The sequence below is a fragment of the Podarcis filfolensis genome, assembly GCF_964270895.1.
Source record: "Podarcis filfolensis genome assembly, chromosome: 10".
NCBI lineage: Eukaryota > Metazoa > Chordata > Lepidosauria > Squamata > Lacertidae > Podarcis > Podarcis filfolensis.
In genome coordinates this window covers 387,247-411,356 of record NC_139612.1, presented here as the reverse complement: position 1 = coordinate 411,356, position 24,110 = coordinate 387,247, and the positions used below count along the sequence as shown (strand labels likewise).

The 24,110-nt window shown below is 42.1% G+C and overlaps 1 protein-coding gene across 7 annotated transcripts in view; it reads right to left on the bottom strand.

Annotated features, from left to right (window-relative positions):
* Window positions 1–24,110, bottom strand: part of ITPR2 (inositol 1,4,5-trisphosphate receptor type 2) — a 334,430-nt gene that overhangs the window by 265,307 nt on the left and 45,013 nt on the right. For all 7 annotated transcript variants that reach the window (XM_083574843.1, XM_083574846.1, XM_083574847.1 and 4 more), the window contains 2 exons: window positions 23,440–23,586; window positions 23,220–23,315 (listed from right to left, as the gene is read on the bottom strand). In XM_083574843.1, coding sequence (XP_083430969.1) covers window positions 23,220–23,315; window positions 23,440–23,586 — 243 coding nt within the window. The remainder of the gene's footprint in view (window positions 1–23,219; window positions 23,316–23,439; window positions 23,587–24,110) is intronic.

Here is a 24,110-nt window from a genome sequence, read left to right as displayed (position 1 = left end):
GAATGCAGGAGCATTCAGTCACATAAGTTCCTCTCCACCTCCCCCAGCAGAGTTTAATGGTAGAGGCCAAAAATGAATTTATCCACTTTGTGAAAAATGAATTTATCCAGAAGGCCTTAAGAGAGCAAACATCTGCCTAACTTAAAAGGGAGAAAGAGACTCTGGCAATGTTCTCTCTCTTTATCATGGTTAAGACATGGGGAGTTGGGTCTGGGATTATGGGCTGACTCCTGCAGCCCCTCTCCCTCTATCACCCAGCAACTTCCTCTCAGCTCACTTTGTTGCCTTTCAAAGGACTTGTAAAGAAAAAAACACACATTTCAAAAATAATACTATTCCTCTAAATGAGAAGAATGCAGTTGAGGTATATGGCAGGATATTTTAGAACAGCCAAAAGGTTCCTTTTTTGAAGTCACAATGACCTTGAATACACTTTGCCTTCAAAAGACACATTCTATTCTAGAAAAACTCACTTATATTGACCAGTTTTTGCTCAGTGAAATGTTAACAGCTGGCTTACTACTAGGAATCAATATGAAATTACTATCAGGTCATCAATGAAAGGATCCCACTTGGGAGCGGGGGGGGGAGGAGTTTCAGTGAATTTAGTCCTCAGTCACAAATGCACAGCACTCAATCAACATAGCTAAGACACACAATAATTTATAACAATAATAACAAACATGCACACACACACGTTTCCAAGCTTTTCCTCTTCATTAGGCTGGCATTGTTCATTGCTAATAGTACCCTGATTAGTTTTCAGTTCTCTCAAAAGACTTAACATGTAGTCAAACGTTTATAGGTCCTAAAAGAAATACTGCAACCATATTATCACATTGAGGCATGCCAATCATGTCGAAACGGAGATTCAGTTTGCCCAAGTCTCCAAGAGCTGATGAGGAAACTGTGAGCTGTGGTGCAGGAAAGTAAATCTTACCTCAGCCCTGAGCTCATGAAGTGGCAAGCCACCAAAATTCAACCAGCCCCCACAACAAGGAGACAAGAATACTAGTCTCCCTGGGACTTCTGGGGGAACCATGAATGGCGACGGAGTGAAGAGCCTTAACCACCAGGGAAGGCTCATTCATCAAGAGGGGTTTAGGGGAGAGCACAAGGGCACTGTGCACCCCAAAAGAAGCTCAAAAGGAAATTTTGAGTGCTGAAGTTTTCGGCAGCACCAGAAGCAAACTCTCCTGTCTGCCCCCCCTCCCCCGAGCCGAAAGACAAGGCGGGAGGGGACAGGATTTAGACACGGCGTGAAGAAAAACTCCATCAACTTCCTGATGAGAAGCCTAAAACTCCGGCCTGGATGTGGTAACCTTCTCCATATAATTTAAAGCCCGTATTGCATAAAACAACTTTAATTTGACTTAATTGGAAAGTGGAATAATTGGGCGCTGTGAAGGGAGAAATTTAAGGAGGTCCACCCCTTCCTGGTGTAAGCTACCCTGCATGGGGACAATTTACAAGTAGTGATAACATTAGAAGAACTTTATAATTGGTAAATATCCAACTAATTTTTTGCAGTAAAGATAAAGTAGAAGACTGAAAAGACTGGAAGAATAAGTTACAGTGTGCAAGGACAGAAAAGAATCCTGCCTCCCGGTAAAGAAGGGAGGCGAGAGGACATTTTAATCTTCGCTCTGATTTCTACGGGAACTCTTGCCGAACAAAAGTATTAATAGACAGAGAGAGCGAGGGACATTGTCCGTACGTTTTCCTATATTTAAAAGTTTGGGAAGTGAAATGAACAGTGTGTTTTATTAGAATTTCCAGCAGAAAGTGACTTTTAAAACAATGGCTATAAGGTTAAAACCGTGTGGTGAAGCTACAGACACTAAGTTTCAGTGTAAAACATTGTTTCCTTTTTCCTGTGCAATTGTGTTTAAGGAGAATCGGCAAAAAGTGGATTAGACTCAATTGGGAGTGGAAGTACAATGGTACCTTGGTTTACAACCATAATCCGTTCCGGAGGTCCAATTGTAAATCAATACAGGTTGTAACCCAAGGCGCGCTGTCGCCAATGGGGCCTCCCAAAAAAAATTGTTCGTAATCCAAAAAAAATGGGTTGTAATAAAAAAAAGGGACATGCACTTCCGGGTTTGACATGGTTGTAATCCAAAACAGTTGTAATCCAAAGTGGTTGCAAACCAAGGTACCACTGTACTATTTTTCTTTTCTTTTTTGTTTCTGGTAATACATTGCCCTGTTTGGTGGAGATACCTCCACTTCCCCCATTTCCCAGCAAATGGGTGGGGGGGGGGAATTGGATTAGGCATAAAAGAACTGAAGATAATATTTTGTATATTTCCTGCTTGATATACCTGAGGTCCAGAAGGGATTTCTAAACAATTTTATTAGAAATTCAATTTATGCTGTTTGGGAAAAATATAAGAATTTATTAGAGAAGAAAACCCCATGGTGGCTAAGAAGTGTGCATGCACATGAAAGCTCATAGCAATAACAAACTTAGTTGGTCTCTAAGGTGCTGTTGGAAGAAATTTTTTTATTTTGTTTCGACTACGGCAGACCAACAAGGCTACCTACCTGCAACCATTAGAAGTGTTGTCAGTTAAAAAAATAAATATGGAAAAAGAATGGGCAACGTATAGAGAGTTGTTAAATGAGGAGGAAAATCAATTGAAAGTAAAAAAGTTTGAAGACATAAGACATCTGTTAACTGATTGGCGCCAATATCATCAACTAAATGACATTTTTAGGTTGGATAAAGGAGTTGGTTTTGGTAAAGAATTTTTGAGATTGCAGAAAGAATTTTGGAAAATAATGAAAAAGTTCTGTCAAAAATGTATAAATTGTTGCTGGAATGGGAAACAAAAGATGAGGAAGTAAAATCTGTAATGATACACTGGGCAAAAGATGTGGAATATAATATACAATTTGCTTCATGGGAGAAGTTATGGAATGAGGATTTAAAATTTACAGCCTGTTCTACGTTAAAAGAGAACTATATGAAAATGATGTATAGATGGTATTTGACTCCTACAAGATTAGTGAAAATTTATAAGAACATATGTTGGAAGTGTAAAGTTAAAGAGGGTACAGGTCCACATCATATGTGGTGGACCTGTAAAATAGCTAAGGCCTTCTAGGAAATGATTTATAATGAACTGAAAAAAATGTTGAAAATAACTTTTGATTTAAAAAAAACCCAGAGGCCTTTCTATTAGGTATAATAGGAGAAGAATTACCGAATGATAAGAAAATACTGTTTTAGTATGCAGGGGCATAGGAAAGTGGGTGCAGTGGGTGCTGTCCACCCCAGGTGTCACCTCTGAAAGGGGTGACAAAATGGTTTACAGCACTCAACGTCTGTGAGAGACGCTGTGGCTTTGGTGCGTGCTGGCTTCCCGCTGCAGAAACTGTCCGCCCGCTGGCTCCCTCTCAGCTGTGGCAGGCAGACTCATCACAATGCACGCAATAGCTCAACAACTTTCGCTGCCCCCCCAAAAAATGAAACAAAGTCAAACCATTTTTGCAGGCAAAAAACAAAAATCGGGGGGGGGGGTGACAAGAAATTTTCTGCACTGGGTACCACCTGACCTTGCTACTCCACTGTATGTATGCAACGACAGTGGCAAGAATACTATTTACCCAGGGATGGAAAGAAGAAATAGCCCTATTGAAGGAAGAATGGCTATTGAAGATGATGGACTATGCGGAGATGGCAAGGCTGACTGGGAATTTAATAGAGAATGGCATAACTTTATAGAATATATTAAAGAACGCTGTGAAAATCTAAAAACGTTAGCAGGATTGACATAGCACTTGTAATTTAAAATAACAAAGGATAAAAATGAAGTACAATAATTTGGATAAATGCAATTAGATTTAGTTTAAAAAGGAAGATAAATTTTGGAAGCCAAGGAGGGGTGGAGGGAAGTCCAGGGGTTCAGGGAACCCCATAAAGGTACTGATATGAATTATGGTTTAATGTAAACAAGACTCTCTCTCTCTCTGTGTGTGTGTGTGTGTGTGTGTGTGTGTGTGTGTGTAAAAAGATTTATTTTCTTCTTGAAACTTTGAAAATTAATTTAAAAATAAAAAGAATACTAGCCTTTCTAAAGGATTGCTGTAAACTTTACAGTATTTTATACAAAGTGCTTTGGATACTGTGCAGGGGTGGTTAACTTTTCTCAACTTGGGGGCCACATTAACCATTAGACAACTCTCCAGGGGGCACATGACAGTGGTGGGATGTGGCTACCTCCCTCACTTTTGTTTGCTACACACACACACACACACACACACACACACTGATCTGTGTGGATCATTTAAGATAGGGAAATACCTCCTGCTTTTAAACACACCGGTGCTTCCCCTATTTTCTTTTGTGACTGTGACCAAAATTGGTAGGGAATTTGAAGAGCAGAAAGAAATGGGTGGGGGAGGGCTTATCTGGCCTTGGGGTAGTATACTAGTAGTAAATGGTAGTATAGTGATGGACCACTGGCCAGTTTCCAGAGGACCACCTAGTGCCTGCTTGGATTCTTGCCAGATATGCTTGAAGGGTCATAACTTAGTGATCAGGATATCTGCTCTGCATGCAGAAGGCCCCAGGTTCAATCCTTGGCCTCTGCAGATAAGAGTGGGAACGTCCCCTGCCTGAAACCCTGGAGAGCCTCTGCTGAGCTAGGATGTTCTTGCACAATATAAGGAAATTTCCTGCCTTCCAGGGAACTAGAGGGGCCTTGGTCTGAAAGAGAAAGTCACTTCATATATCCATAAGCAAGTGTGTTCTCAGCATTACTTAGCATTACTTAGCATTACTTAGCATTACTTAGCATGGTATCTGAAAGCTCATACCAAGAACTAACTTAGTTGGTCTTTAAGGTGCTACTGGAAGAATTTTTTTTTTTTTTTTTGACTATGGCAGACCAACACGGCTACCTATCTGTAATTAGCATGTATTAGTTATGCCTTAACTGTTCAGGGAGAAAAAGTTTGTATTCTTGCTTTGAAAACAAATATCACTGGACCAAAGGAATTTTAATTAGGAATTTTAATTTTGTGGGCAGACCACAAAAGCCTAAAGCTGGCCAATGTTGCTCTAGCGTGCTATGAAAACAGTTATGAAAACAGCTTGATTTAGGGTGATGTGAAAAGACAACCTTTTTTTACTTCTTATAATTTGTTGTTGAATTTTACTCCCATGGAGTGGTACTTGTGAAATTTCCTATCTCAGAGGCCAACGTATCTCAATCAGTCAACCATTCGCTGTTCTACCCCAAGATGTCCTGGGCCAGTCCTGTTGGTAAGCATATCCATTTTCTGATCCAACACAATGAAATTCTTCATCTCCCCTTCTCCCTCAGAGAGGTACTCCCAGGGAACTCTGGGAAATGTAGCACTGTGAAGGGAGAGACTCTCAGTGCCCTACAGTTCCCAGGATTCTTTAGGGAAGATGACTATTTAAAGCTGTATGATACTGTTTTAAATGTATAGTGCAGAAGGGGCCTAAGATGTCGCTTTCCCAAAAACTTTTGGGAAATGATTTATAATGAATTGAAGAAAGTATTGAAATATACATTTGTAAAGAAACCAGAAGCGTTTTTACTAGGAATAATAGGTAATGAGATAGATAAGAAAGATAGGAAGATATTTTTATATGCAGTGTCAGCAGCAAGAACTTTGATGGCCCAGAAGTGGAAACAAGAATAGTTACCTACGATTGAAGAATGGAGAATGAAAATGATGGATTATGCGGAACTCAATAGACTAACAGGAAGGATCCGGAACCGACGTGATCAAAGATTTACAGAAGATTGGATGAAATTTATTCAATATATGCAAAAATTAAGTGATAATCAGATAACGTTTGTAAGTTTTAAGGAAGCTCTGTGAAGAGAAAAGGTAGGAATATTGTTAGATTGTAAAAAATTAATTAATAATTTGGTGGTGTAATTTAAATTTAAGAACTGTGGAGAAAGTAAGTACTAGGAAGGTTTTTCAGGCGGGAGGAGGGAAGTCAGTAAGGAGGAATTTGGATGTAAAAAAGATGTTTTGGATGTATAATTTGTTATGGAAAAAGAATAAAAAATATATTTAAAAAAATAGAAATCAAATTTCAGCGCTGAAAATAAACTTTTTTGAAATGCTTCTGCTACCATATCTGCTTCAGTCCTTGTGTCTAATTCTCACACAAACACTTAAATACTCCACAGTACAGTGGTACCTCGGGTTACATACGCTTCAGGTTACATACGCTTCAGGTTACAGACTCTGCTAACCCAGAAATAGTGCTTCAGGTTAAGAACTTTGCTTCAGGATGAGAACAGAAATCGTGTTCCAGCGGCGCAGCAGTAGCGGGAGGCCCCATTAGCTAAAGTGATGCTTCAGGTTAAGAACAGTTTCAGGTTAAGTACGGACCTCCAGAACGAATTAAGTACTTAACCCGAGGTACCACTGTACTGTATTACAAATACTTCACTGCTTTATGTAAGGAGTATGTGTGCACTGCCACCTAGTGGCATGCTTTCCTTTTTCATGAAGCAAAACAGCTTTAAATGTATAGTGGTAGCCTAACAGTTATGTGTTGTCAACCCTTTGGGCCCAGGGAAAATTGTTATGGGTAACATACACACACTGCAATCAAGCATATATTGCAGCTTATTTTGTTGACTCCAACAGAGTGGTTCATTCTGAAAGGCACAGAAAAGACCTCTGCGGTTGCTGGTGCCCCCTTGGGCACTGTTTTGGTGACCCCCTAGCTTAGATGATGGAATTTCCTGCCTGATGAGATTTACCCTGCCTCTTCATTTGCAAATGTTCGCCCCCAGGTGAAGAATCTTTCTGCTTAAGCAAGCATTTGGCTTTCATGCTGTTCAATTTTAGTCTCCAGGTAATGCTTTATATTGCCATGATAGGGGCAATAGCAGCAGCTGTGGTTAAGGGCAGAGCAACCCAACCAGCATCAGCATCACTGCAGCCTATCTGGGCAGGAGAAGAGCAAGGAAATTGTAAGGTAAGGGTTTGTGCAGATGCACCAGTGGAATCAATCCAGTACTGGGCATCTACAGAGCCCTGACCTCACCAGCCCTCTGGTAAGCTGCAAGGAAGGTGTGTCAGGAAGGTAGCTCAGCAGCTGTGCCCCAGTGAAGGTCCCCACACCTGTTGCCTCCCCATGTACATTTCACAGCTCTTTCCCCAGTGTTCACATCAGCAGGGCTTCCATTTGTTACTGTCTGTATACACACATGGGCCATTGATGCTGATAGGACAAGGATGTATTTACCCTATGCAAAGGTGTTCATACTTTAGCTAGAAGTGAATTAATAATGGAAATTGGCATGAAGCTGGTTTGAAAAACAACTCATCAAACAGTAGCATTTTATAATGTATCTGCATTATAAATGCATATATAATGCATTTCAACAATCCATGTGACTATGGATGAAAAATCCAGCACTGCAAATGCAGTGAGAGTACAGTGAACAGGAGGGTGAAGCGAGCATTAGCGTGCACTCCTTGTACTGTTTGTATTTAAAATACTGCAAGTTGCCATGAGCATTCCTCTTGCAATGGAAACCGAGGGGTAAAGTAAATAAGTAGATAAACCAACAAGTTTATCAAGTCAGCATGCCAGCTTTGAAATAAGTCTAGTAAAATAAAAGGGCAACCATTTCACAAGATTATACATATTTAGAAGTGCCAAGTAAACAATGAGGCCGAAATCGTATGCGTAAAGAGTAAGCATGCATATCATCAGGTGGTATGTCACTTTGAATACTGGACAACATACAGCATCTTAGAATCTAAGGCCCTCATTTACAAAATCAAATGCCTTCGGCTGGTCAGGAACGGCGAGGATGTGTACATTCGTGTGCATGTATTTGTTATAGCTTAAACCGCCATCTAGCTCAAAGAGGCTTTTATCAGTTGATAAAGAGAAATGAGGTTAGGTTTGGTCATGAGAAACACACAGCTGCATGGAAACAGGAAGCATCTGGAGTATTGTTCAGGCAGAGGGTGCACTGTTTTGTGACAAAAAGGGGGAAACTGGGAATTTCCCAAATGATGCCTGAGAATATACACTGGAGAAGAAATCACTTTGGTTCACATGTAAGGAAGGCCACATATGATTATTTTTCAGGAACACCTCATATTTCCAGTCTTTTCATTGGTTCTACACAGTGCTGCTGCCGCTTTGCCAGTGAGTCTTGGGGAGGACCGCTCCCCCTGCAAGCCCATTCTCCACCTTGGGCCTGGGGGCGGGCCCCATACTCCACCTCAGCATATAAGGCTCCAAGGAGGCCTCGGGACATTGCTGCTGCCGCTTTGAGTTTGTGGGGAGGGCTCTTCCCCCTGCAAGCCCATTCTCCACCAGGCCAGGGGGCGGGGCCCACACTCACCACCGCCACAACTTTAAGGACACTGGTGCTGCTGCAGCAAATGTTTAAAATGTTTTTATATATTTTAAAGTGTTTTAAAGGTGTTTTTACTTTTTACTTTGTTGTACCACCATAAACGGTGGTTTTTATTCATGTATTTTTATTTTGTTTTGTTTTATTTTGGGTTGGGGTGGGATGGTTGTTGAGTGGGGTGGGGATTGGTTTTGTTTTGGTGCAATTGTTTTTTGTTTTTTTTGTTTTTGCTTTTATATTTTGTAAATGGAGGCTAGTATGAGGCTTGGGATTCCTACCGTGGGGGGGCGAGGGAGGGATGGCGGTGGGGGCAGATGTCATAGGCGAAGGGGATCAAGATACGGATATGCTCGTACCCCTTCCAATCTGCACCCCATCACGAGAGACGAGGGTAGGGTGAGCAAGGATTACTCACCTCCGTCACTGGTGTTGTGCAATGCCAGGTCTATAGGCAACAAAACCGCCACCCTGCGAGATTTCTTCACCTCGCAGGGGGTCGACGTGGCTTGTGTGACGGAGACCTGGGTGCGCGAAGGGGAAACTGTTACCTTACGACAGATGGCGCCCCCGGGTTTCTCCGTCCTCCACCAGTCACGGACTGCGGGCTGGGGGAGAGGGGTGGCATTATTAATCCGGGAAGATTGTTCTTTCAGGGCTCTACCATCGCCATCGATCCCCGGCATTGAATGTGTTGGCCTAGTGTGGGGCTCCGAGGTGAGCTTGGCTGTCTGGCTGGTGTACCGGCCACCTAGCGCACCAGCAGCCACCCTGTCAGGCCTGCTGGAGGCGGGGGCCGGCTGGGCCTTGGAATTCCCTAACCTATTGGTATTGGGGGACTTCAACATCCATGCTGATGCCACTCTCTCCTCACAGGCTCTGGACCTGGTGTCTTCCATGGCGACACTAGGGCTCTCCCAGTTTGTTTCGGGCCCCACACATCAAGCAGGCCACACGCTAGATTTGATCTTTGGTGTCAGTATAGATGTGATCATGTTTCCTTTGATGAAGGTGCCATGGTCTGATCACTACGCTCTGAAAGCCAGGATTGACGTTCCACCCCCACCCTGCTTAGGTGGCGAGCCGATTTGGGCTCGCCCGCAAAGGCTGATGGACCCTGATAGATTCCGTCAAGCCTTGCGGGACCTTTCTCCCCCTGGCGACTCATTGACTGAGCTTGTTGAGGGCTGGAATACCCAGCTCCTGGCAGCCATCGATGAGATCGCACTTAAGCGCCCTCTGCAACCCCGCAGAAACCGGGCTCCCTGGTTTACCAAGGAGCTCCGGAAAATGAAGCGGGACCTCAGACGGCTAGAACGAGTATGGCGGGGTGCCCGTGATGGAGCTTCAAGAACATCTTATAGGGTTTTTATGAAAACCTACGAGATGGCAGTGAAGGCCGCTAAGAAGTCCTACTTCTCGGCCTCCATTGCATCCGCTAGCTCTCGCCCAGCGCAATTATTTAGTATAATTCGGTCTTTAACGTCCCTCGAAGGACAGCCAAATTTAAATAACAATTTGACACACAGCTGTGAGGCATTTGCGAGCTTTTTTGCGGAGAAGGTCCTGTTGCTCAGCCATGACCTCCCTGCCAATTTGGATACAAGAAAGGAACTGGAGGACCCTCGACTGTCCTCGGGTCCAGTATTGGACCACTTTGACCGGATATCCCCAGCCGATGTGGACAGACTCCTCCGAGCTGGAAAGCCCACCACTTGTCCTCTCGACCCGTGCCCGTCTTGGCTGATTAGAGCGTGTCCAGACGAGGTGCGGGGCCCCCTGGGGGATATCATCAATTTGTCCCTTGGCACCGGGACATTCCCAGGGGAACTGAAGGAGGCAGTGGTGCACCCGCTTTTAAAGAAAACATCATTAGATCCCTTAGATCTATCCAATTACCGCCCGGTTTCGAATCTTCCATTCCTGGGTAAGGTGATTGAGAGAGCGGTTGCTGAACAGCTTGGTAGGTTTCTGGATGAAACATCGGCTCTGGATCCATTCCAGTCCGGCTTCCGCGCTAGTCATGGGACCGAGACGGCTCTGGTCGCCCTAACAGATGATCTCCGCAGGGAGCTGGATTGAGGCGGGTCAGGGCTGCTGATTCTTCTAGACCTGTCAGCAGCCTTCGACATGGTCAATCACAAACTCCTGGACCACCGCCTTGACGACGTGGGGATCCAGGGCACAGTCCTTCAACGGCTGCGCTCGTTTCTCTCTGGTCGGGGACAGAGGGTGGCGCTTGGGGGGGGAATTGTCACCCCGCCACTCCTTGGTGTGTGGAGTGCCTCAGGGTGTGATACTCTCCCCGATGCTTTTTAACATCTTTATGCGCCCCCTCGCCCAGCTTGTCCGGAGTTTTGGGCTGGGCTGCCATCAGTATGCTGATGACACCCAACTCTATCTGTTGATGGATGGCCATCCTGACTCGGCCCCAGACACACTGATCAGATGCTTGGAAGCTGTGGCTGGATGGTTACGTGGGAGCTGGTTGAAGTTAAATCCTTCGAAGACAGAGGTCCTCTGGCTGGGACGGGACGATATGGGATTGAGGGGGCAACTCCCATCTCTTGCGGGGGTGCAATTAGTGCCAGCACCGTCCGTTAAGAGTTTGGGTGTAATCTTTGATACCCCCCTCTCCATGGAGGCGCAGATTGCAGCTATAACAAAGGCGGCATTTTTTCATCTCCGCCAAGCTAAGCAGTTGGCTCCTTACCTCTCTCGCCCTGACCTAGCCACTGTGATCCACGCGGCGGTCACCTCCAGACTGGATTATTGTAACTCGCTCTACGTGGGGCTGCCCTTGAGACTGACCCAGAAACTCCAGCGGGTGTAACTCCTTACGGGGTCTTCGCTGCGAGATCACATTCATCCGGTGCTATACCAGCTGCACTGGCTCCCGGTGGAGTACAGGATCAGGTTTAAGGTGCTGGTTTTAACCTTTAAAGCCCTATACGGCCTAGGACCCTCGTACCTACGGGACCGCCTCTCTTGGTATGCCCCACAGAGGAACTTACGGTCTTCAAATAAAAACATCTTGAAGGTCCCAGGCCACAGAGAGGTTAGGCTGGCCTCAACTAGAGCCAGGGCTTTTTCGGCTGCGGCTCCAATCTGGTGGAACGCTGTCACAAGAGACAAGGGCCCTGCAGGACTTGACATCTTTCCGCAGGGCCTGCAAGACAGAGCTGTTCCACCAGGCCTTTGGTCAGGGCGCAGCCTGACTCCCTCCTTTGGCAATCTTTACAAAACTTTAGTTTATGGTTGCCATCAATTTTGATTTTAATTAATTTTTATAATGTTTTTATAATGTTGCACTATTTTAGTGTTGTTAGCCGCCCTGAGCCCGGCTTCGGCTGGGGAGGGCGGGATATAAATAAAATTTATTATTATTATTGAATGACTACTATTATTATAAATAGTGAAATGGGGCTTATGTGTACCAGTTGTGCATGGCAAAAGGCACAAATCCCTATGAATAAAAGTAGTGGGGGTGATAATTTGAACAGCATTTGCAATATTGCTATATTAAAGGTAAAGGTAAAGGGACCCCTGACTGTTAGGTCCAGTCGCAGACGACTCTGGGGTTACAGCACTCATCTCGCTTTACTGGCCGAGGGAGCTGGCGTACAGTTTCCAGGTCATGTGGCCAGCATGACTAAGCTGCTTCTGGTGAACCAGAGCTGCGCACGGAAACGCCATTTACCTTCCCGCCGGAGCAGTACCTATTGATCTACTTGCACTTTGACGTGCTTTCGAACTGCTAGGTTGGCAGGAGCAGGGACCGTCACCCCGTCACGGGGATTTGAACTGCCGACCTTATGATCGGCAAGCCCTAGGCTCTGTGGTTTAGACCACATGAGGTATTAAAAGGGTAAATGCAAGGAAGGTTCCTAATGCACACTGCTTTGCATTAAATTCATCTTAAATATATCCACAAGCAGGCTTTAAAATCTTACAGAGAATCTTGTGCTGCCCTTCCCTCGTTGAAGTTTGAACTGGCACCCCTGGAGCACTAAACCAAGGCAGCAGAGAATCAAGGCAGATGCCAAGAACAGCTACACATATTTGTGGAAGCGAGGTTCTGATGCCAGCAAATCATCCAACTCTGTAATTGCATCAAGCGTACCTCAAGAAAGGTGACAAAGAAGTGTGCTCTTGCCTTCCTGCTCAAGCGAGGAACTAACATTCATGCTTCATTCAAAGTAGTTTCTGCCAGAGGCTGCTAGCCTGGTGAGGTGGAGCCACAACTCTAGTTTCCTAGTAGGAAAGTTGCTGCTGCTTACCAATTGGGGCAAGGCAGTGGGGAGGTAACACAATACAGTACAAGTGCACTGATGGGAGCATTGGACTGGCTCCACTGGTGCAACAATGCCACATTGACCTTTCCACTGTTTTGCCTTCTCCCTCCTGGAAAGCCAGAGCAAAACACTGCTATCAGGGTGAGCCACTTCTGGTTTCTTTTTTCTTTTCTTTTTTCAAGGCTCTGAACACAGGACTTATTTTAAACATTTTATGGTTTGGAGGAGGTTTTTTTAATGCATTGTTATTTCTCTCACAATCTTTTCCTCACCATCTTCCCTGTCGCATTTTACCCATTCTCTCCCCTTTGCTGAAAAGAGGAAAAGAAGCAAAATGCATCAGTGCTGCTGGTGTGACCTGCCTTAGGTTGAACAGTCAGTCTGCCTTCAGCCAGCAGGTCATGATCCTCAGCCTACTTAGAAGGCAAGATTTTAGCCTTTGTTTTGGCCAGGATGGTTTACAGAGCTCCAGTGAATGAGAAAACAGATTGTTTTTCTTAGCAGAGGAGGCCATGTTTAAGAGCATGTAACCAAGGAAAACACACACACACACACACCACAATAGTTAGGATAGTCTCTACACATATGTCTTACTGAAATATGCAGCAGTTCTTGACATAAGCAGAAAAATCTGTTACAGCAAAGATGATGTTTCCTCCACTTAATCTGCAAACTCCAGGTTGCCGCCAAAGAATACAGGCTCCCGCAAAAATCCAAATAACAAAACGGCAATAGATTACAAGTGCCAAACCTGCCAATGCTGTTCATAGAGTTGTTTATTCTTTGTACTCTGCTGCAAGTCTCTCAGGCCCAAAGGGGAGAGTGGCAATGTTTAATAGAGGCCTCTCGAAGGAGAGACTCAACCACCTTTTGGAAAATAGTTGCAAAGTAATGGCAAGACTCCCCCTCCAAAGTAGAATACACTATCCCTGTTGGTTCTCGGGAGTCATACGTTCATACCTTGTGTTGCGTACACTTCATGTTGCGTCTTTTCACATTACATCCCGCGGCAACCCGGAAGTACCGGAATGGGTTACTTCTGGGTTTCGCCACTCGCGCATGTGCAGAAGCGCCAAATTGCGCCGCACGCCTGCACAGACACAGCACGTCGAGTTGCGGGCATTTCACGTTACAGACGGGCCTGTAGATCCTGTCCAAAACACAAGGTACCACTGTACTTCCAATCCCTATACACAACTAATCAACATCTACAGGCTCAGTCCCTACCTCTAAGTGATACCAGGGCTGAGTGGCCCCCGGTGTCAACTGAAGAAGGCCACAGGCTTATTCAGTCTCTTAAGCCTGGCAAAGCTCCTGGTGCAGACAATATCTCCCCTGAGCTCCTCAAGGCCAATGCTGAATGGTGGGCCCCAGTGCTTGCTGCCCTGTTTACCAGCATAGATCAATCAGCTACCATCCCAGAGGACTGGGGACTAGCAATCATCATCCCAATATACAAGAAAGGGAGCAGGGCTGACCCTGCTAATTACAGACCAATTAGTCTCCTAAGCATTATTAGTAAACTCTATGCTCCACATGTACTAAAACTTGAGGATTGGATGGAGCAAGAATATGTCCTTTCAGAAGCACAAGCTGGTTTCAGGACAAACCAATCAACCTTAGATTAAGGCTTAGTACTCCAACATCTTGAGGAAAAATATACCTCAAGAAAAGGAGGATCCCTTTATACAGCTTTCATAGACTTCAAATCTGCCTTTGATTTAATATCACAAGATAGGCTTTGGGAAAAACCAAGTGCCTCAAACACAGACAGACGTCTACTGTGTCTCATCTGCAGTTTATAGGAAAACACTTTGGTACGGGTTAGGTGTGACCGACAGGGCCATTTATCCAAGGAAATCCAAACCTACCATGGTGTTAAACAATGCTGCGTCCTTGCTCCCATTTTATTTAACTTCTATATTAATTCCTTAGTAGGAAACATGGAGAAAGAAAATGCCCACCCCCCTAAATTGGCTGGTACGCCCCTCCTGGTTCTCTTGTACGCGGATGACGCAGTTCTAATTTCCTTCTCCTGTGTGGGCCTAAGAAAACTTTTAAGATCTCCCAGTCTATTGTAATGCCGAACAATTAACAATCAACTACACTAGATCCAAAGTCATGGTGTTCTCTAAAAAAAGAATGAGACACAAATGGAGAATTGATAATCGACCCATAGAACAGGTATCGTCTTTTAAATACCTGGGCATAACCTTTCAGGAAAAGGGCTTGTGGCATTAGCAGGTTAAAAATGCTATTGCAAATGCTCAAAGATCTACCAAAGCTATTATAAGGTATTTCTATGGAAAAGGGGGCCAATATATTCCGGCAGCCTCTCAAGTATTAACACAGCTTGACATACGGCTCGCAGACTTGCAGCTTCCTAAATCTTGGTCCCTTAGAATCCTTCCAAACTAAGTTTTATTGCTGCCTGTTAGGGATCCCTTCTTGCGTGTCTAACATAGCTGTCCGCTTGGAGGTTGGGAAAAATCCCCGTCAGCGCTCGGATATGGACCCTGAAGATCCATTATTGGTTAAAACTTTATTACCTGGGTTATGAAGGCACCCTAAAGACGTTAAAGCAAAGATTATAGGATAATACACACAGTGACTTGCAATCTCGATCACACGCAGTCTGTAGTCCGGTGGCAGTAGGAGTACAATATGGGCATGTCTTTAAGTTAACACCTTACATTAAAAACCTGACAGTACCAAATTATCGAAGGTTATTCACCAAAGCCAGACTAAACGTCTTTCCTTATGCAATGTTGGATGGCAGGTTGAGAGGAGTTCCCTACCAGGACAGACTTTGCTTGTGTGCTCAAGACATCGATTCTATAAAACATATTTTGCTGTACTGTGCAAAATATGAGCAAGCCAGGGCTGAACTGACACTACCCTTGTTGGTACCTTTCCCGGGAAAATCAAAGGCTTACTATGTCAGGTTTTTATCGGTGGTTGCAAGAACCAATGATCCCTATCTGAACAAGTCTGAACAAAATGCTTGTTTAACCTGGAGGTAGGCTGTCTGAATTGTGCATTGCTTTGTAACAATTTGTTGGGTCTCTGGACCATAATAAAGATAGATAGATGATAGATAGATGATAGATGATAGATAGATAGATATAGATAGATGATAGATAGATAGATGATAGATAGATAGATAGATATAGATAGATAGATGATAGATGATAGATGATAGATAGACAGATAGATAGATAGATAGATGATAGATAGATATAGACAGACAGATAGATAGATAGATAGATAGATAGATAGATAGATAGATGATAGATAGAACTTATTTTTTTCCCTGTCGGGATGGCACCTGTAACCCTATTGGATTCCTACCAATCCAAATGGAAAGCTACACTGCACAAAAAACTAAGAGGCTTGGGGTTTTCCCCACAGGCCCTGCTAGCTGTAGGTTATGAGAAAGCGAGAGCAATAATCCACCAACAAATCTGGGATGTGGAACTGCAATGTCATTTGAATGAGATGAATAAACACCCAGCGATAAAAGACAATGGGAGAGGGTTTACCTCAGCAATATCTGTTCAGATTACAAATACCCAAATACAGACGGTCGTTTACCCTTGCCAGGTTCAACATGCTGCCATCTGCCTTATTGCAGGGCAGATTCGAGGGTTAACCATACGTGGGACAAGTCTGCCCCTGCGGCTTGATGGAGGTAGAAACTGTTTCTCATGTCTTGTTACGCTGCAGTTTCTACAGGGATATACGCTCGGCATTTATCACCCCTATTATACAAAAATCTCCAAATGAATCTGAACTTCAATGTCTAAAACTCCTGGTAGAGGACAAGGATCCAGAGATCACGCTAAGGGTGGCCAAATTCAATTTCCTCTGTACAAGATTGGATACAAAAGCTGACAGAATATGCCAAATTAGATGGTCTATCAGAAAAAATAAAGAATAAATCAAAACAGGAATTTGTTTCAAAATGGGAGGTTTTCAAAGAATATCTGAAAAATAAATATAGTAGTTTAAATTATGTGTCTATGGTGTTGTGTGTAATTTGGTATTTGTGTTTTTTTTTCTTGTTGTATCAATAAAAAATCTTTTTTAAAAAAATAAAAAATAAGGGTGGCCAAATTCTGTGTGACTGCCATAAAACTTAGGGAACAAGCTGTACTACCAAAATGATTAAGGTTTTAAATGACAATTTTATGTTATATTTTAGTGATTAAGATTTAACTTCTATATTTTTAACTGCTGCTGTATCTGTATTGTCCCTGTTATACCCAATTGCAATTCAATGTATCCCTATCATGTTTTATGATTTTTCTGATATTGTAAGTGAGCTGGAACTGGTCTGTGACCGTAATAATAAATTCATTAATTCATTAAGTCAACAACCAATTAAGCTCATGTAATATTTAAACTTTCTTTCAAATATCTTTAGACTCATCCATACCCTTTATTCAGTTATTATCTAGTTGTTATTTGAAGGTCCCAAGTTAAATTCCCGGCAGTTCCAATTAATAGGATCTCCAGGTGAGAGGAAATACCCCTGCCTAAGATGACCGTGGCTGCCATGTACTGTATGTAGAGCATATGGGTCTGAATGGACCAGGGGTTAGAATGAGCAGATTCATATAATGTGTAAAACAAATGTGTCAAATCCACAATATAAAAACTGTCCTCAGTTCAGTTTATACATTTCCTCTATTATTTCATCTACCACTTATTACTTCCCTTTTTAAAATAATTCTTTTAAACATCTGACAAATATTAACAATAATAAGCAGAACTGCTCCAGAAAAAAAATACTTCAGGTCATAATGTTCTGAAAGAAAATATGACTTAACATAAAATTACAATATTTATCCTTTAAAAAACCCTCAAAACATACAGTGGTAACTTGGGTTAAGAACTTAATTCGTTCTGGAGGTCCATTCTTAACCTGAAACTGTTCTCAACCTGAAGCACCACTTTAGCTAATGGGGCCTCCTGCTGCTGCTGCGTCGCCGCTGCACGATTTCTGTTCTCATCCTGAAGCAAAGTTCTTAACCCGAGGTAATATTTCTGGGTTAGCAGAGTCTGTAACCTGAAGTATCTGTAACCTGAAGCGTCTGTAACCCGAGGTACCACTGTACTTGCATTTGCTTTCATGGGAAGTAATTATATAAGAGGCAACAAGTTTTCTGAGAATTTATTTCTGTATTCACTTGCAATTCTCGCTCTTAGATAAGATGTTACTTTCTCCATTATAGCCGAATCCCAAAGTTTAGTAAGTCATTCTTTCCAAAAAGGGATTAGTGTAACTTTCTAGTTTGGCCTCATGCACAAGTTTTTCTGTAACATTTGTTCTTTCCTGGTCTGGTCTGGTTTTGTTTTGTTCCAGTACTATGTCCCCACTATGGAAGGACGTGTGGATGCAGAATTGGCCTCCACAGTCACTTACGGACTCACTGTTAAGACTGTGTTCATGGGTATCAAGAGAATTAACAATAAGAGTGTCGAAATGTGAGATACTTCCTAGAACACTATCTGATCACAACCCAATAATATTACATTTAAATTGGAAAACTCAGGGTATGTACAGATGGAGAATGAATGACTATTTATTTGAAAAAGAAGAAGTGATTGAAAAGGCTAAAACCACCTTAAAAGACTACTTTGATTTAAATATCAATAAGGAGACAAACATAGACATAGTTTGGGATGCCAGTTAGGTAGTGCTAAGAGGTTTTCTGATACAACAAAATAGTCAAAGAAGAAAGGTGAGAGAACAAAAAAAAGAAGAGTTAATTACACAATTGAGAGAATGTGAAAAGAATCTGATAGAAAAACCGAGTGATGAAGGGAACAAGCAACTGTACAAGATATTACAAGCACAATACTCAACATTAATAAATCAAGAGGTAGAATGGGGAATTAAGTTAATGAGACAAAAAATTTTCGAATCGGCAAATAAAACTGGAAAGTTTCTGGCGTGGCAACTGAGAAAAAGGAAAAAACAAAACGTTATTAATAAAATAAAAGTAGAAGAACAAATCTTGGAGGACCCTAATGAAATAAAAAAGAGCTTCCTCAAATTCTATGAAAACCTATATAAAAGAGAAGAAGAAGATGCCATAGAAATAGAAAAATATCTAGAAGAAAACAGAATTAACAACATATCGGAAGAGGAAAGAAGTCTGTTAAATAAACCCATAAAAGCAGAGGAAATTCAAGAGGCGATAAAGAGGATGAAACTGGGGAAAGCCCCAGGCCCAGATGGTCTATCGGCCAAGTATTATAAAGTCCTAGAAGAACTTATAACACCGGTGCTATGTGAAGTAATGAATGAGATTTTAGGAGGAGGAAGAACACCAGCATCCTGGAAAGAAGCATACATTACGTTGATACCGAAACCTGATTCGGACAGACAGATCATTAAGAACTACAGACCGATTTCATTACTGAACAACGACTACAAGATCTTCGCAGACGTAATGGCGACCCGACTTAAAAAGTGTCTAGTTAACCTCATCCATACCGATCAGGCTGGTTTTTTACCTAATAGGCAAATAAAAGACAACATAAGACATACAATAAACATCATTGAATACTTAGAATGCAAAAATGAAATCCCCGCAGCTTTAATGTTCATTGATGCCGAAAAGGCTTTTGACAATGTATCCTGGCGTTTTCTTATAAAATGTTTGGAAAAGACAGGGATAGAGGGCACATTCCTTGAAGGAATAAAAGCAATTTACTCACAACAAAGTGCCAAATTAATTATCAATAATAACTTAACAGAACCCTTTGAAATTTCGAAGGGTACAAGGCAGGGGTGCCCTCTGTCACCTCTTCTGTTTATTATGATGTTAGAGATAATTACAAATAAGATAAGGAAAACTTCAGAGATACGCGGAATAAATATTGGAGTAAAAGAATACAAATTGAAAGCATATGCTGACGATCTTATGTTGTCTTTAGAGGATCCAAAAGAGAGTGTTAGTAAGGTGTTAGATCTGTTAGAAGAATTTGGAAAATTATCTGGTTTTAAATTAAATAGAACAAAAACTAAAATGATGACTAAAAATGTGAAAGAGGAGGTAAAAAACCATCTTGAATCTCAAACTGGTATTAAAGTAACAAAAAAAGTAAAATACCTTGGAATCTGGTTAACGATGAAAAATATAAATTTGATGGAAGATAATTACATAACCACATGGAAAGAAATAAGGAAGGACTTAGATACCTGGAACAGAATAAAACTTTCTTGGTCGGGTAGAATGGCGGCGATTAAAATGAGTTTATTACCGAAATTGTTGTTCCTATTTCAAAATATACCGATAATCAGGGGTACCTCAGTATTCAAAGATTGGCAGAAAATACTCTCTAAATTTATCTGGCAAGGGAAAAGGCCTAGAATCAGATTTAAACTACTTACAGATCAAAGAGATAGGGGAGGATTCGCAGTTCCAAATTTAAAGTTGTATTATGAAGCCTCGTGTCTTTGTTGGGTCAAAGATTGGATCGTTATTAAAAATAAAGACTTGTTAGATCTAATATAAGATAGATTTAATATAAGATTTGGTTGGCACTCTTACCTATGGCGTAACAAGGGAAAGGTTCATAAAGGATTTTCTAACCACATTTTTAGAGGACCACTGCTGGAAGTGTGGGAAAGAAACAAAAAATTATTGGAACAGAAGACCCCTTGGTGGCTATCGCCAATTGATATCCTGACAATAAAAAAACCAAACATCGAAGGAGAAAGATGGACATATGAAGACCTACTAGTAAAAACAGAGACTGGTTGGAGGATTAGGCCTTATGAAGAAATAAAGAACAAATTGACAGGATGGATCCAATTTCACCAAATTAATTCTATATGGTCTGAGGATAAAAAGAATGGGATAAGTGAGAAAAAATCTAGATTTCAGATTGAAATACTAGAAAGTAAAACAAAACTCCTATCGAAAATGTATAGCCTGTTACTTGAATGGGATACCAAAGATGAAGAAGTAAAGGAGGTAATGATCAGATGGGCAATGGACTTCGGACATAACATAGAGTTTGATAAATGGAAGGCATTATGGAATAAAGGCATGAGATTCTCAGCATGCACAACACTCAGGGAAAATATGTATAAAATGATGTACAGGTGGTATGTAACGCCCGTAAAATTGGAAAAAATATATAAAACTGGTGATAAATTATGTTGGAAGTGCAAGATCAAGGAGGGCGATTTCTATCATATGTGGTGGTTGTGTGAGCCTATCAAAAAATTCTGGGAATCTATTTACAATGAATTAAAAAAAATCCTCAAATATACCTTTATAAAAAAACCCGAAGCCTTTCTGCTGGGGATAATTGGGGAGGAAATCAAAAAGGAAGACCACACACTCTTTCAGTATGCGACAGTGGCTGCCAGAACTCTAATAGCGCAGAATTGGAAGACATCAAAAATCCCAACTATAAACGAATGGCAAACCAAACTATTTGATTATTTAGAACTGGCAAAAATGACACAGAAAATAAGAAATCAAAAAGACATAAAGTTTAATAAAGAATGGAATAAATTTATGACATATATGGAAACAGAGGTAAAAAATCTAAAAATCACAGTAGGTATGACGTAACACTTGTGACGTAAAGAGTCTTTTGAGGAAAAGAAACTGCAGATAAAAAATCATATAATATATTCTGAAACCGAGATGAAGGGAAGTCAATTAATGTTGTGTGTTATTTAGTTATTTAGTTAATGTAAGTTAATTAGTTGGTGTTTTATGTTAGGAGATGTTTTTTCTTTTGTTTTTTTATTATTATTTCTTTTATTTATGTATTCCTTTTTTGTATGTATATGTTATGTATGTTTATTTTTTCACCTGTTTTAATGTTGGATGTAGCAAAATGAATTAAAATCAATAATAATAAAAAAAAGACTGTGTTCATGGAAGACAATCTTACTCAGTTATGAATGATCACCAAAGAAGAAGAACGATAATTCACAATCTAACCTTAAGCCTAACATAAAAGGCTTTCCTCTACACTGGGACTTGCCTGACTTATTTATATTGCAGTTTTTCTAGATATCTGCAGTCCCCAAATGATTTGATAAGACAAATAGATGTCTTATCTTGGCACATTTTCCTGGGCTTCCAGGTTAAGAGTTGGGCGCAAGACACAAAAGTGAAAGAGATCAATCTAACAAAAGGTTTAGACGTAAGGGAAGAACAGGGGGGGGGGGGAGCTACTAAGCACACCTACTTGGGATTCATCAAAAAGCAACATTTTTACTACAGAATATATGTGCCCACAATAGTCCTATCTGAAAGTGAGGGACATTTTAATTCTGCAGCACTGTAAGGATGTACAATGCTCTACTAGCATACAGGCAGTGGTGGAGCTTCACCCTCCGGAACCGGGGGGGGGGGGGGGGAGGGCAGAGAGCAGGCACCCTACCGGGATCGCACTGCCGAGGGCGGTACGCTCCCCCCGCACTCCTCTTCCTCCGCCAGTGCATACAGGGAGAAGGTGCAGTTGGGGGATGCAGAGTAAGGCCTCAAAGGTTAAAGACTGTAGGACACTGTAGCATACGAGAAGCAACATTGAAGAGGGACATGACTGCAAGGCAAGTAATTGATAAGCCAAGTGAACTCCCTGAAGAGAGAGACAGAACTGTAAGGGGCTCTGTAACTAAAAGGCTGAACAAACATAATACTTGGTAAGTGATGAGAGTTCTGGACTTTTTCCTGGAGGAATCAATGAATTACCAGAAGCCACACACTCCCCCGTGAATTTGAGGGTTTAGGGGTTCTCAGGGCACACTGAGCCTAAAACTAAACCATCATACTGAAGGGAAAGCAGCAAGCAATCTCACAGAAGCAATCTCATAGAACTGTAGAAGTGGAAAGAACCCTGATGTCCACCCCCTGCAATCCAGGAATCTGCAGCTGTCCCATACGGGGATGAAACCTGCAATCTTGGTGTTATCAGCACCACACTCTAACCAACTGAGCTATCCATTCTGTCACTTTCTCCTATGTGATCCTGATCCTCAAATCATCCTTTGATAACTCATGAAATGCACCATGACAATGGAGTTGATGTTTGTATAGCTAGCATTTCTCCACAGTTCCCCCTCCACATAAGAAGTGGGGAGAAGAGCCACCATGTCCTCCTGAGGCACTTTCAAGGTTAGACGTTTGCAGCTGGAGAAGCAGGATAGTCTCACTCTCTTCACAGTCGCACCCAGGTGGCATAGCTGCCCTTCAGAAACCAAGCCGCATGGCTGCCTCAGTCACTCAATGGGTTGCTTAGAAGAGGGGCTCCCTGGATAACTAAGGGTGGCAGTAACCATGAAGAAACTTCCCAACAACAACATGGTTATTTCCAGTCTAAATCAGGCAGACAGCCCATTACACAGGTGTGCCTGCGCAGTCTGGCTTTCCAGCAGCATCCATGCTCTCAGAACAACATACAACCTGGCCCAGTGACAATTCCAAAAGAGCAAAGGCTCTGCCCTGTTTAGTCAACCCCAGTTATTCACCCTCTACCACATTCAACTGTCTGTGACTCTTACCTCTGCAGCCAAGTAGTTTCCAGTCGCTAGATGTTTAAATCTGAATAGGCTGTTCCATTGCCCTGCTCCTCCACGGCATGGATCATGATGCACCACCTGCAGAAGTAGTGCATGAGATCTATTACATAAAGAGAATGCTTGGACACTACCCTTTAGGAGGTAAATATTATGAACTCTCTGAATCCAAGCTAGGGAAAACATCAGAAGCATCACACAGTACCTCTATTTCCCACAGAGCTTTAGAACTAGTTGCAGAAGTGGCTGACTGACGCAGTGTTGTGCGAAGGAAGATATGTTGCTTCTTCTGATACTCATCACAGGTCAGAAACTTCTCCTGTTCCGCGTGGAACAATCTGACAACATCTCCCTGAAGAAACACAAACACAAAAGTGAAGCTTTGCCAAAGTTATCGTAGCAAGAATACTTCTCTGTTTGATTCAAGTGTCTATACAATTTATATAATGATTAAGGTGTCCATGATGTGTATGAAACCAAGGTCTTCCCTTCATTATAGTCAAACATTATAGTTGGAGGGCAGCAACACAAGAACAGGCCTTTACTGCGGTGGCTCCTCCACTTGTGGAATGCTCTCCCCACAAAGGCTCACCTGGTGCCTTCATTACATATCTTTCGACACCAGGCAAAAATATTCTTCTACCAGGCCTTTGGCAATTTAATTTAATTTAATTTTTAATTTAATTTAAACAATATATGCCATTTTAAACTGGTGGGGTGGAATTGCTTTTGTTTGTTACTATGTTGCATATTTTTGTCTTTTTATATTGAAACTGCCCTGTGATTCTGGGATGAAGGGCAGTTTAGAAATAATAACAATTCATTAAAGGGGGAAGAGGAGATGGATGCAGTTTGCTTACATACTTTGCAATGAAA